This window comes from Mya arenaria, chromosome 1, assembly GCF_026914265.1.
Source record: "Mya arenaria isolate MELC-2E11 chromosome 1, ASM2691426v1".
Classification (NCBI taxonomy): domain Eukaryota; kingdom Metazoa; phylum Mollusca; class Bivalvia; order Myida; family Myidae; genus Mya; species Mya arenaria.
The window spans coordinates 19737506-19753168 of NC_069122.1; the positions used below are offsets into that span (position 1 = coordinate 19737506).

The following is a 15663-nucleotide window of genomic DNA, read 5'->3' on the forward strand; positions in this document are numbered from 1 at the left end:
TAAGATAAGATTGTACTAACTATTTTATTTAGTTTATAGTAATCAATGACGCATTTTTATTTTATTTGCTTATTAGTCGGATTTTTCATCGAAAAATTACGGTTTATAGAATGGCGAATACCGGGCGGGCCGTCGGTCGGGCGTGAATAATTCTGCGTTAAAGTTTTCATTTTATGTAATAAAATCAAGAGTTTTTATCCAATTGTTATCAAACTTGGTCAGACTAATTTTCGGCATGTTATCTTGAATATATGTGAATATGGGTCATCTCGGGTCAAAAACTAGGTCACTAGGTCAAATATTTAGAATAAATATTTCACGGTAATAAATTCAACAAGTTTTATCAAATCTTGATGAAACATGGTCAGAATGCTTTTCTGCATTGTATATTGCATATTTTTATGGGTCCACCCGGGTCAAAATCTAGGTCACTAGGTAAAATCTTAGGAAAAATATTTCCACGTCATGAATTCAACATTTTTTGTCAAATCTTTATGTAACTTGGTCTGAATATTTTTCTGCATACTATCTTGAAAGTTTTTTTAAAATGGGTCATCCCGAGTCAAATTCTAGGTCACTAGGTCAAATCTTAGGAGAACGAATTCCACGGTCATAAAAAATAATTACTTTTTGTCAAATCTAATTGAAACTTGGTCAGAATATTTGTCTACATGTTGTCTTAAACATTTGTGAATATGGGTCACCTCAGATAAAAAAAACTAGGTCAATAGGTCAAATCTTAGGAAATATTTTCCTGATGTCATATTTTTTATATGCTTACCAAACCTATCAATATCAGTCAACAACTAAATTCAATTGCTAATTTATAACACACATCCCGATCATTAACTTTTAAAATATTTGTGTACATGAAATCTTAGATGATAAAAGTGTATCATCTAGGGTCAAAAACTAGGTCTCTGGGACAGATCTTATTGGAAAAGCTGCTGTATTTATAAAATGTTCATTTTTCTCACACAAATGGAATAGTTCTGTTGATCAGGTTATTTGCATGAACGATATCTCCGATAAGTATAAATATGGGTCTTTTTGGTTAAAATAATAGGTCACTAACTCAAATCCTAGGTTTGCAAAATTGCATCGTCAAATAAAAAACCCGGCTTTAATGCGGCGTTGCCGCATTGGCGTCTTGTTAAATATTAAGTCACTTAATTTACCATTCTTGTCTTCGCTATATATTAGTTCATCATTTTAGCTAGATATTTATGTGTTTGTGTTTCTCAATGTATTTTCTTTGACAACCCTAATGTGACAATATAATATAGTGTTCAAAAGTCCTTCTATTTCACACAACACAATGAAAATAATAGTTTTATTTGAAGTATTTGTTTGTGATATCCCTGACATAGCATGTTGATTGACATGGACTTATAAAATCGTATTTTTTACAGCTGTATGTCTTAATTTTAAATTAGCATGCAAATTGTACATTTTATGCTGAAAACAATCAATTGATCAATCTACAGTTGTTAGTTCCATTCGGAACTCCTCGGCCATTTTTATCGAAAATAACATCGGATGTATGCCGGTACATCAGTTAAGTAGTTCGTAAATTTTTGAATTATATCATTAATTAAGTGTAGTGTTTTAAAGTTGTATTTATTGTTCTAAGTTTAAAATGATTGCCAGTGAAGTGAATAATTGCAAACATCATTATGATTCCCAAGAGTTAAGTCATATATTTTAACTGTTAAATAAAATTACTACGCGATCTACTTGCAGCGGACTTAAACGTACCACTTTTTGAGTATGTAAACCGTCCAAATACATCCGAGGTTGTTTTCGATCAAATGGCCGAGTAGCTCCGAATGACCCTAAAGGTGTTTCAGTCTACATAGTGAGGAAACCAAATTTCTGTATACGATGTTTGACGATAATCGAAAATGCTATCTGATCAGATGCCTTCATGCTATGATACGTTCGTAGTGGATGGGTTCGAACCCTAGCAAAGCTCTTGCAGTCGGATACGTTTACGGGCAATTGTCGAACACCTATCAAGAAAGTCTCGTATCATTGGCCCCAAAACGTGGCGAAATAGTGCGGGTTTCTGGTGCGGGAGTCCCGGTGTGCTCAAGCTCTTTTAAATGCGTTTACTTTCTGTGAGTGAGACTTAATTTGGATCATTTTCATTTTTAACCGGATATTGTTATTGCCGTTCCACACGAAAGCAGCGAAGCGGTATCAGAGAGTGCTTTGCTTAAAGTGACACTCTTATTCAAAATCAATACATACCAATGCATTACAAACATAAAATTTTGAATGATAAACCTTTAACTAGTTACAAAATAATGCATTTATGGAAAATTTTAATTACTGATAACATTATTGTAACCATGTATTAAAAAGCTGAAAACGCCAAAATATTAAATAGTTGGTGAATACTAAAAGATTTACTGCGATCTTATATTGTCTCATAAGCTAGATATACTGTGTTTGCTACACATTCCTTTCAAATTAAACACGGTATACTTCATAAGAACCATTGTTTTCAACATGTATTCTCCCTTTTTGGTATATTAAAAATTGTATTAGTTGAGGTAAATCTTATGCGGGAGTAATAGTGCCTCGGCGTTCTTACCAAACGTAATTAAAAGTAAACACCTCTATATACAAACGAGATTTATTAATTTATATAACACAACGAAACACTAGCTTTAGAAAAATGTCCATTTTATGTTGAAGCATACCAGCCGACTACACCATCAACCCTGAAAAGTTACAAAAACACATGAATTATAGCTTAAAGCTGCACTCTCACAGATATACCGTTTTTACAACTATTTTATATTTTGTCTTGGAAAGAGCAATTTTTTGTGTAAATATATGCAAACCAATGATAAAAGATTGCTGACAAAGGATCAGAAAACAGATTTTCATATTTCCTTTCGATAATTAAGGTTTTATGGCTTAAACCGTTACTAACGGTTTAAGAAAAATGCATACAAGATCAATTTTTGAACTTAAATATAAAAATCTGCGATCTAATTTTTTGTCAGCAGTTTTATATAACTAGTGTCCATGCATTTTCGCAATAATGGGCTCGTTCCAAGACAAAAAAAGTTGTCAAAACGTTCAAACTGTGAGAGGGCAGCTTTAAAACTGATACATTGCTATATTTGAGTATTCGTATTGGTTATGAGAAAGTTCGCAAAATGTTGTAGTCCAAAGCTGTGAGCATTATAACCTGTGTTATTCCTCCGAGGATCAAAAATGATTGTCAGCACATCAGATACAAACACAACATTATAAAATATTACTTTGATATTCCCATGTTTATGTGTAAGACGTGCTCAAAATCAGCACATAAGTTATTGGATATCAAATGAAAACGACGCACGTGTTGTAGTATTAATGACGAATTTTAACCCCACCGAGTGAGGGCGAAAACAGTCTCTCCCTACTTAAACATAGAGAAAAGAAAAGCGAAAAAGTTATATACGCTTCTTTATGTAATGCACCAGTCAATTGTAACCATGGTCCCCCAGATCCGGGGCATAGCGGGGACTTTGGCTTTTGGTCCAGCAAAGCCCGGGTAAAGTCCCCGTCCTGCGGGGACGAACTAATGGTTAAATCCCCGCCAAATTCCCCCGCACCCAAGGGACCCTTAGGTAAGGCCCATTCCCCGCTGTATTTTGCTCGAAGACAAAAAACCGCATTCACCCGGCACTGCGGGGCCAACTGGAAGGTAAAAACACGACCCGTTTCCCCGGCTATCCCCGGTATACCCCGGACCGGCGGGGGTGGGGGGCGTGGTTACAATTGACTGGTGCATAATTATTTATTCACTTAAAACGTTCTCGCTTTCACCTCCAGTATGCTTACCAGCAACACAGGCGGTGAGGTAACTGGCCAAGGTGCCCGTAATCAGCACACGGACAGTCAATTTCGATAGTTCCGTCGTACGGCTAGGAATAAGACTTGACATTGCTCCGACGAGCATCCCTAGAAGACCAACGCTTGCAAATCCACAAAGAGCGAACGTTAAAATAATCACACTTCTTTCCTACAAAGAAATATCTTTTAAAGTGACACTCTTATTCAAAATCAATACATACAGATGTATGACAAACATCAATTTTGACTGATTTACCTTTAACAATTTACTGAATAATGCATTTATGAAAAGTTTTAATTGCTGATAACAATATTGTAATAATTTGCGCTTTCTGCTATTAAATTCACTGTTAAAATCTTGTTATCAGTAATTCATATCAATATATCCATAAATGCATTATTTAGTAAGTAGTTAAAGGTTCAGCACTCAAAATATATATTTGTTATACATGTGTATGTATTGATTTTGAGTAAGAGTGTCAATTAAATGATTGTAGCGGTCTTAGGATCCAGATAGTAATTAATATTATCCATGAATGCATTATTTAGTCAATAGTTTAAGATGTATCAGTCAAAATTTATGTTTGTTAAACATGTGTTTGAATTGATTTTGAATAAACTAAAAATTATAATACCGAATATGTAAAAATATATATATATATATTTTTAAATATGCACTTTGTACTGTATAATATACTAACAGTTAGTATATTATACAGTACAAAGTGCATATTTAAAAAAATAATAATATTTTTTTACATATTCGGTATAATCATTTTTAGTAAGGAATTATAAGATTTTTTTTTTGATTTTTTAAAAAAAATGATTGAGTCTGAAAATCCGGTGCCAGTGATTTATCCATACCGACATAACGCCTCCAGTTAAGGTCCTATTTTCGTGCTTAAGAAATATATCATCCTCTACATAGAACCACGTTGTGTTGTATTGCAATTCATAGCGGGTCAGCACATCGTTGTTATCAACTATCTGTCCAAGTTTCAGATACGAAACACCAGCGTTTGCCAAGGTCCTTAATCCGAGAAGTTCGGCAGCTTTGAAACAGTCTGACACAGAAATGCCCATCAGGAAAACCAGGGGGTAAAATGCATACGACAAAATAATCTGAAAATAAGGAAGGAACGAAAGATAACAAGCCTGTTGTATTTCAGTCAAAAAGTGGGCATAACTCAACAATATTTAAATCAAGAATTATGGGCCTAGCCATGCATGTCCTTATTCACCATGGCAACAATTTGTACAAATAAGATAATAACAATTACAGGGACAGGGCCATTTTTGAGAGTTTCAAATATACAGTGTGTGTATACCACGTGATAAATTGCGTCATAAATGCTACGTCGGAAGGCAACATTTTGCTTCGAATGAAGACTTAAAACAAGATAATTTGACTATTTCTTCACCATTTTAGATAAAACATAGCGCAGTCTACGCCTCTTACAGAGCCCCACCTTCGGTCTTTTACCAGAGTTCGATTGAGAGTTTAGTTTCTTCAAACACTTCAAAAAAACTTTTCACAATACGGCCGTCTGACGGAGCACTGTCAAAACATTATTATGGAAACATGTTTGTTGAAGTGTTTGTTGAAACTAATCACCTAATCAAACTTCGGAAATGAAACAAATGCGGGGCTCTTTAAGCGGCATAGACTGCCCTTTGTTTTATTTAAAATGGTGTAGTATAAGAAAAGTTATCTTTGATTGTAGTCTTTATTTTATGTAAAATGTTGCCTTCCGACGTAGCATATATGACGTAATGTATCACGTGGTATACACACACTGAATATAAACCCTATTTAGCCGCACAAGGTAATGTTTTAAAAAGTTTATATTGATGATAAAGGTTAAAGTTTCTATGCACTATATCACAGACGACACCAAGGCTATAACAATAACTCAACCTTTTGTCGTTCCAAAACAGACGAGATAAAAAAACAACAACATAAAACGTGCATGCCATTAAATACTTGTGTTAAGTGTTTGTTATTTTAAAATAATTTATTTCGCCTTGGAATGTAATTTATTAACTGAAATCATAGTAGTCTGTTTACTAAATACAATGACAAATATGTGGATCTAGAAGCAACCACAATATTGTCGTAATTTAGCATTCGTCTAGTGTTTTTACACTTCATCTAAGTTAAATAGGAAACTTAAAATTATTTGAAATCCCACAAAACATTACACTAAACGTCAGGTGCAGGTCTACTCTGTTCGCAAACCATTCCACAGTTTTGTCCGCCATCTCGATAACCGACAAAAACACGATCATGTTTGCAACGATACTCGCTGTCAACTTTACTCCTGCCTTTGTTCCTATTACAAGAGCTTCTAGCATATTGTCCCCCGTTTGAATACTGTAAAAAAAAACTTGCATTCACAGCAAATACAATCACCAAACCATTATTTGAAAACATGTCTGATATCGATTAGCTGTCTTTCATATCATCAACTAATATATTGTCAAGAATTTGTTCCAAAACCGGTAACACTTTGCTCAATAATAGAATGTTTTATTTATGTAAGTAATGCATTTTAGCTTTTAGCTTATTGCTATTTTTTTGGTAAATCTACAAATGAATGCTAATCAGTTCATCTACGACCTGACCGCGGTTATAAAAGGTCTTTTACTTCAATTTCTTAATTATGTATGATAGTGCGCGTTAGATTTTGCATACCAACTGTGACCTAGTTTCATGGTACAGGGAATACAGAGGTCATTCGCGGAACACACCGACAACAAAATTCACACAAAAACACACACAAAGAATACATTAATAACATACATGTATACATTGAATAACAACAAATTTATCACAATAGTTAGGAACGGCCTGCGATATAGAGGAATTAAATCTGGGAACAAAATCAACTCCTAGTTTTCGGTTAGTAGTCGATTCCGTAAAGAGCGTATTTGGCTATGAACAATAAACCCAAAAACAACTATATAAAAATTGTTAGTATTTCAAGAAAACTCACTTGCTAGTTCAGCTAAAATGAGTTTATTTACCTCTTTTTTGTTGGCTTCATTTTTGTTTCGGCATTTGTGCTTGTACTAATTGGAGCAGATTTCTCACTCTGACTCTCTGTTTCTTCTTGTTTAACAGATCCATTAATGTCGTCATCATGGTGAGCAAGACTCTCAGTTGTGTCAACTTTTAATTCTAAAACGTGTTCATTTGTATTGTTGTTGCAAAATTTGGGAACTGGAACGTTACCATTTACTTTGATGGTATCCAATGATAACTTTGGATTATCGTCAACAATACTTTTCGTTGAATCCAGACTAACATCGACTTCTACTTCTTCTTTAAGAGCTTCGTTAAGTTCTTTGTCACAATCGGGAAACATCAACTTTGCACAAACAAGAGCGGCTGGTGCCGACATTGCTGAAGCCGACAATAAGTGTGAAGCTGGAACCTGTAGCATTTATTTAAACCCGTATCAGAGAGTAAACACGCATCACTTTTTCTATTTCGTTTTCAATTGCAAGAGTGAAAGTGGTGCCCGTCTCTACTTAACAGTGACTTGATTCCGCGTTCCACACAAAGGAAACGTTCTATTGGCCTCTAAAAACTTGGTCAACTTCAATCGGAAACAACCTCGGATGTATTGATATGACTTCGCGTTCTATTTGCAGCGTAGTCAGATGTAAATAATTTTGACATTGTAAACCGTCCATATGCATCCAATGTTGCTTCTGATGAAATATGGCCGAGGTGCTCCGATTGCTCACGAACTCGGGTGTGATTTATATAAGCTCCCAGTAATCTTTTCAGTTGTGCTAACATAAATCAGTATTAGTTTATAACTATTATATTTATTTGATGCATGAAGTATGTCTCTTTTGTGAAGAAAAGCTTTACTCTATAATGAATCACCGTCGAGGCCGTGTCCAGGGTAAAAACTGTATTGATATTCTTTGTGAAGGCCAATAGAATGCTATCTTGCTGGTAACTAAACTAAATCTGACATATTCGGAACTCCTCGGCCATTAAATCGAAAACAACCTCAGATGTATTTGGACGGTTTACATACTCAAAAAGAGGTACGTTTAAGTCCATTGCAAGAAGATCGCGTAGTAATTTTATTTAGCAGTTAAACTTTATGACTTAACTCTTCGAAATGTTAATAATGTTTGCAAAAATACACTGGCAATCAATCTAAACTTCGATCAATAAATACAACTCTAAATCACTACATTTAATTAATGATATAATTCCAAATATTATGCACTACTTCAACTGATGTACCGGCATACATACGAGGTTGTTTTTGATAAAAATGGCCGAGGAGCTCTGAATGTTGTTTTCGATAAAAATGGCCGAGGAGCTCCGAATCTGACATCGTGTTAAGATACGAAACATAAAAGGTCCAAATACATTGACATGGTCCGAATGTGATGCAGACATTATATCCAATGTCACGTTTAACGTTGGTTGGTGACATATAAAGTTTTGTACAGTCTGATTTGCTATAGTTACCCCGAACTGTGCAAACTTGATCAAAGCAGAGCCCCCGCAAGAAGCAAACCAATTCGTCATCAGAGCAAAAAGGTGAGATGTCGGCATACCCTCGATGTACTCAACTACCAGTAAAGCTGATTCAATCTGTAAAACGAAAGTCGTACACATGTTCACACACCAATACTTACACCTAATCTTCCATTCCTTAAAAGAACAGCTTTTCCGCAATTGCGAATATTTTCCTTTTAACATGAGACAACAGCAAAAGGAAAGCATTCATTCATCAATTGACAATCACTATTAATTTACATATAAGTATTATATCAGTACTGATAACCTCCCAAATGAGCATTAACATCTATTATGCACAATGTTATTGATAAACTAAAATATTACATTTGTGAAATGTACATGGTTATACTGTTGTGTCGGGGATATGAACGCAGTTGGGCTAGTAAAAGGTACGCGTGGAGTCATCCACACACACGCACGCTCGCTCGCTCGCTCGCACGCACGCACGCACGCACGCACGCACGCACGCACGCACGCACGCACGCACACACACACACACACACACAAGATATGGTTTTTTTTTCTGTATTCTATAAAATGTATTTATTTAATAGATATATCAAATCTATTTTTTAATAATAATATAAGAATAATGGAAAAGATGCGCAATGAAATGTATACAAACCCCTCCAAGAAATATATTGGCGCAAGCATTGACAGCTTCCGGGGCAGAAACATCCAAGACTACAGCGAGAACTTTTCCCAATGATTTCACAATGAACTGAATCGTTCCCAAGTAGATAAGCACTTGAATCACCGCGCAAAACACTATTATGGCTGGCACCGTCTGCAAATAAAGGTGTGCAATATAACTAAAAAGGCATGTATTTCAAAAATATTCTGTAAGAATGGGCATTTTCAAACGCATGTGATACAAAAACAGTATAAAGGCACAGAAATGAAACAGAATTTTCAATATAATTAAGACCGTTCATTGGCAGTAATGCAGGTGTTACCTGTTCATTGGCACCAACCGTCAACTAGCAGCAATCGTTTGTGGAAACCGATCACTGGCAGTAATGGTGGGTGTAAACCGATCACTGGCAGTAATGGTGTGTGAAAACCGATCACTGGCAGTAATGGTGGGTTGAAACCGATCACTGGCAGTAATGGTGGGTGGAAACCGATCACTGGCAGTAATGGTAGGTGTAAACCGATCACTGACAGCAATGGTAGGTGTAAACCGATCACTGACAGCAATGGTAGATGCAAACCTCTCATTGACAGCAATAGTATGTGTAAACCTCTCATTGACAGCAATGGTAGCAATTGTAGGTGTAAACCTCTCATTGACGGCAATGGTAGGTGTTAACCTTTCATTGACAGCAATGGTATGTGTAAACCTCTCATTGACAGCAATGGTAGCAATGGTAGGTGTAAACCTCTCATTGACACCAATGGTAGGTGTAAACCTTTCATTGACAGCAATGGTAGGTGTAAACCTCTCATTGACAGCAATGGTAGGTGTCAACCGTTCATTGACAGCAATGATAGATGTAAATCTTTCACTGACAGCAATGGTAGATTTAAACCTTTCATTGACAGCAATGGTAGGTGTCAACCTGCCATTGCTGTGGCTGGTGTCAACCGTTTATTGACAGCAATGGTAGGTGTAAACCTTTCATTGGCAGCAATGGTAGGTGTAAACTTTTCATTGGTAGCAATGGTAGGTGTAAACCTTTCATTGGTAGCAATAGTAGGTGTCAACCGTTCATTGACAGCAATGGTGGGTGTAAACCTTTCATTGACAGCAATGGTAGGTGTAAACCTCTCATTGACAGCAATGGTAGGTGTAAACCGTTCATTGACAGCAATAGAAGGTTTAAACCGTTCATTGACAGCACTTAAAGGTGTTAACCGTTTATTGACAGCAATGGTAGGTGTAAAACATTCATTGACAGCAATAGTTGGTGTAAACCGTTCATTGACAGCAATAGTAGGTGTAAACCGGTCATTGACAGTAATGGTAGGTGTAAACCGTTCATTGACAGCAATGGTAGCCGAAAACCATTCATTTACAACAATGGTAGGTGCAAACCGTTCATTGACACCAATGATAGGTGCAAACCGTTCATTGACACCAATGATAGGTGCAAACCGTTCATTGACACCAATGATAGGTGCAAACCGTTCATTGACACCAATGATAGGTGCAAACCGTTCGTTGACACCAATGATAGGTGTAAACCGTTCATTGACAGCTATTAACAGAATCCTGGTCTCAATATCAATATTAACCCATTTTACCACGTTAAATCAAAAGTTATTACAATTCATATATTTTTATTACTTTTAAGAGCGCGTTCTATCATATAATATGTTGATTTAAATCTTTGGTCAATATTCCAATGGAAAATTATTCAAAAGCCAAAAAGAGGATAACAATTCTTTTTAACAATTACTCAAGGATATTGTTTACATCTATATTTATTTTTTCTTTGAAATATTGTCAATTTATATCAACAATTTCCATTAAAAAAGTGCTTTCCGTGGCATTGGGGTTAGGATTCTGTAGAATAACGACCTACATAAGGGTATATCACTGTTGTAGAAATTTCTCATAACAAAAATAGGAAACAATTCATATGCCTAGCTCCTCGGCCGTTTTTATCGAAAACAACCTCGGATGTATTTAGACGGTTTACATACTCAAAAAGCGGTACGTTTAAGTCCGCTGCAAGTAGATCGCGCAGTATTTTTTTATTTAGCAGTTAAACTTTATGACTTAACTCTTGGGAATCTTAATTATGTTTGCAAAAAAAACCACTTCACTGGCAATCAATTTAAACTTAGATCAATAAATACAACGCTAAAATACTACATTTAATTAATGATATAATTCAAAAATTTACGAACTACTAAAACTGATGTACCGGCATACATCCGAGGTTGTTTTCGATAAAAATGGCCGAGGAGTTCCGAATGGTTTTGGAGATGTAAGTGGAAACAAAGAACTTTTTTCTGTGGCCTTACCTGGAAGGCGAAAGGGTGGTCAAGAAATTTCGGACCGAACACATATTCCGCCCCAACATCTGAATACTGCATAAATTCTTCAAGCCTTGCAGCAAACCAATTCACAAGGTAACGTCCTATAGGATCAATAAATAATTTATCCACTTTTTTATAAATGACAATTTAACACTCGATATGTCGAAGTCGTCGTCAATCAATACTTCGAGATAACGAACATTTCGATTAATCCAAATTGGACCAAGATTTCGAAACTTTATTTTCTGTGCATGGCGTTTTTACAAGCATGAAATCAGCAACAAAAGTGTTTACTCTTATATCATTCTGTCTCTTTTTTTACTTTATGGACGTTCTTTTCATTCTGCTATATGTCAGGTTCATTTGATGATTTCATTATCTACCTATTCCAATTAATAGATCATTTGCAAAGTATGATTTATGCTCATTCACAGTGTGTGTATATCACGTGATTATTACATCCTATATACTACGTCGGAGGGGAACATTTTGCTTAAAATGAAGATTTAAATCAAACATAACTTTCCTTTTACTACACCATTTTAGATAAAACAAAGGGCAGTCTATGCCGCTTAAAGAGCCCCGCCTTCGTTTTATTACCGGAGTTTGATAGGGTGATTACTTTCACCAAACACTTAGACAAACCTGTTTCCAAAATAATGTTTTGACAGTGCTCCGTCAGACGGCCGTATTGTGAAAAGGTTTGTCGAAGTGTTTTAAGATATTAAACTCTCAATAAATCTCTGGTAAAAGACCGAAGGCAGGGCTCCGTAGGCGGCGTAGACTGCGCTATGTTTGTTTAAAAATGGTGAAGAAATCTTTGTTTAAAGTATTCATTCGAAGCAAAATATTGCCTTCCGACGTAGCAAGTATGACGCAATTTATCACGTGGTATACACACACTGATTCACAAGGTAACCAACTGCAATAACATTATGCTTACCTGAAGACGACTTCAGTATGAAGTATCCGATGTAACACTGGATGCAACAGCCCCAGAAAATGCAATGCCAATTAATCTGCAATTAATGAATAAAGTATAATTAAGTTATAGTTTGATGACATGAAGTAAGATCTTAGTGATTAAGAACGGGCGGAATGGGCGTAGCGAACTAGCCTTTCTTAACCATAAAGATATTAATTCAGGTATAACTGACTTAGAATACGACCGCATTGGCTGGCACATTGCAAACGCAAAATCTGACGCAGGGAGTGTGTATCGGGTGAGGGGCAGTAGTTGGACCCCCGTAGACACCCGCGGAAGTTTGAAATCCTAATGTTTAAGCCTTATACTTAATGATTGCCTATCTGCAATTTCATTGGCTAAAAATGTAGGTTGTATTCCAATTAATGGAAATGTTTTAGCTATTTTTAATTATAGGCTTGTTGAATATTGTAAAAAAATGACATTGACAACTTCAATGTTTTTGCACTGAGTTCGTCTTCAGTTCAATTTGAATCATAATTGTGTAACCCCCTCCCCACTGTTGTACAATGGACTTCGTCATTTTCTATCCGAATTCAGCTAAACAAATACTATTAAAATGCCTTCTGCGTACCGCGTACGTACCACCGTCTTGAGTACCGAGAACTCTCAGTTATATTCAATTGGGCTTAAATTGTGTTAAGTTATTGGATAGTATTCAATACGCGACATGAGTCAATCTCATGGTTATACGTGATTGACGTCATTCACTCTATTGGGTCAGTTATTAAAAACAAGAATCCGATTTGCTACATCATTCTAAGATTCAATTAAGACCAATATTGAATACCAGCCATTGCATGATGATGTTAATAATTAGGATTTAAGGGAATTGTAAGGTGTAATACACAGGCTATTTACTACTTCTTTTGTTCCTGTTTGATTAAAGCTGCACTCTCACAGATTGACCGTTTTGATACAAAAAAATGACGTCAAATGAGCCAATTTTTGCGTAAATGTCTTGAAACCAGTGATTCAACACTGTTGACAAAAGTTCAGATCGCAGTTTTTTTTGTGTGTTTTTTGCGTTCGATAATTAATGTTTTATGGCTAAGCTTTATTAACGTTTAAAGTAAAATGAAATTTTCTACAGTTTTCCAAACAATTGAGATCTGTTCTATTGTGAGTTAGATTATATGACTGCCTTGAAGGCATTGATACCAAAATCAGCTGATTCTGAGACAAAAACTAAAATAGGCCAATCTGTGAGAGTGCAGCTTTATAGTAATATAATTTACTTTTAATATTTTTAAAATAAATCCGTAAGTGTTGATATGTTGTATTATCAATTATAAATATGAAAAAAAATAATCCAGCTAGTTGTACATTACCTGCCTTTTGTTGTTTGACATAAAAAGATCCAGCTAGTTGTTCATTACCTGCCTTTTGATGTTTGACATGATAAAATCCAGCTAGTTGTAAATTACCTGCCTTTTTGATGTTTGACATGAGAAAATCTAGCTAGTTGTATATTACCTGCCTTTTGTTGTTTTACATGAGAAAATTTAGCTAGTTGTACATTACCTGCCTTTTGTTGTTTGACATGAGAAGATCTAGCTAGTTGCACATTACATGACTTTTATTGTTTGACATGAGAAAATCCAGCTAGTTGTACATTAGCTGCCTTTTGTTGTTGACATGAGAAAAATCCAGCTAGTTGTACTTTACCTGCCTTTTGTTGTTTGACATGAGAAAGAGGAGGAGCAGGAATGCCAGAAAGCCACCAAGGGAAATCAATTTGCGTGGTTCTGCTAGGATGACCTCGATGACCAGATAGGTCAGTAACACACCAGCATTTAGTATGTACAGAAACCTGAGAATATGAAATCAGTAAATTTGTGAAAAAATAAGGCTTTGTCGGATACCGCAGTGAGATACATTCAGTTTGGCGGTTTAACAGTTTATAAGGTCTGTATGCGCATAGTGGCTGCAATATGGCTTGACCCCCAACGTATCCAGTTTTGGTGTTAAAGCGAAATAAGGAAGCTTTTAAGGGGGATTTAATCTCATTAAAGGATTGATTCTTATGTTTCGTCCGTTCATGCAGTATGAACGCTCGGCCGCGATTTGCAAATCCATGAAGCGCCTGCGCTTGTATGTGTACTTGTGCGTGCGTGAATGTACATGTGCGTGCGCGTCCGTGTGTGTTAAATAAACAGTATGAAAGACACCATCATCGCAAAGTTTGTTTTATATAATTTAGAGTTAATTTGACTTAGTCAACTCACCATCTTATTATCCTGGGTCGTTGTCCAGAATGATAGGCAGCATGAACTATTGCTAAAATTCCTCTGATGCCATTTTGGACAAACTCATTTAGCTTGATCTTTCGCCAGAATATCAGCCACACGCCGAGGCATGTAAAAACAGTGAGACGAACAGACGGTTCGTCACCGAAATGACAATACATGGCATACCCATAATACATCAAAAAGAGTACCAAAAGTGCATAGTTCCTCAAGGACGTCACAATCTCCTTGTTTTGCAACAAAAACTTTTTCATTTCAGAAAGACCCCTTGGGTTGGTTTCACGCAAAATTTAAGACGAAAAAAAATGTTGCTTCTGTAATCCTATAATCCGATGAAACTGTAAAAATAGGATATCAATCAAATGACCGAATGGTCTTTGAATTGTCCGTTATTTGTGAAACCGGCACTGCCTGATATCTAACTTGTTATGTTATGAACTAATGTTTTGAAATTGTCGCACGGAGAAAGGAGATCATGGCCTTATATCGAGTGCAATGTCGGATTAAGGTAGGGGTAGGGACGCATCCAGCGCCCCCCCCCCCAAAAAAAAAAAAATAATAATAAATAAATAAATAAAAATATTAATAATAATCGTTTACGTTAATTTTTATGTCAATATCGGACATAAAAAGAGTAATAAAATACACTCAAAATGCACAATTTCGGACTAGAATTTTTTAAAATTTTCCTGGTGGAGTACTAAAAATATCCTGTCAACTATTTAGGCCAATTAAATCATTCGGTTCTGAGGGATGGTCGAATGTTAAAAGGTTATGCCCCTAGGCTACACCCCCTCTAAAGTCAATTCCTGGATCCGCCCATGGAGTGTAATCAGAGGGTTCATAATTGGGTAACAAAATACGGTTTACAGTGTGTGACATAAATACGTGCGGAGTTAAGGAAAAAAACCTAGACAAACAAATTCAGAATTGCGCTGTACGATAAATATGTTACGTTCAGGGAGTTCATATGTCTATCACGATATTTCGTCGTGGTTAATATTGAGTTTTCTACAAAAAAATGGTTTTGG

General features: G+C 35.9%; 1 protein-coding gene across 1 annotated transcript; it reads right to left on the reverse strand.

Annotated features, from left to right (window-relative positions):
* Positions 1–2625: 2625 nt before the first annotated feature.
* Positions 2626–14960, reverse strand: LOC128232007 (solute carrier family 28 member 3-like). The gene is made up of 11 exons (XM_052945338.1): positions 14612–14960; positions 14052–14196; positions 12342–12417; positions 11384–11499; positions 9036–9197; positions 8357–8482; positions 6883–7292; positions 6058–6229; positions 4720–4977; positions 3844–4024; positions 2626–2729 (listed from the first exon to the last, which is right to left on the reverse strand). Exons 1-11 carry the CDS (start codon positions 14884–14886, stop codon positions 2716–2718), a joined length of 1935 nt encoding a protein of 644 aa, XP_052801298.1. The 5' UTR covers positions 14887–14960; the 3' UTR covers positions 2626–2715.
* Between the last annotated feature and the right edge of the window lie 703 nt (positions 14961–15663).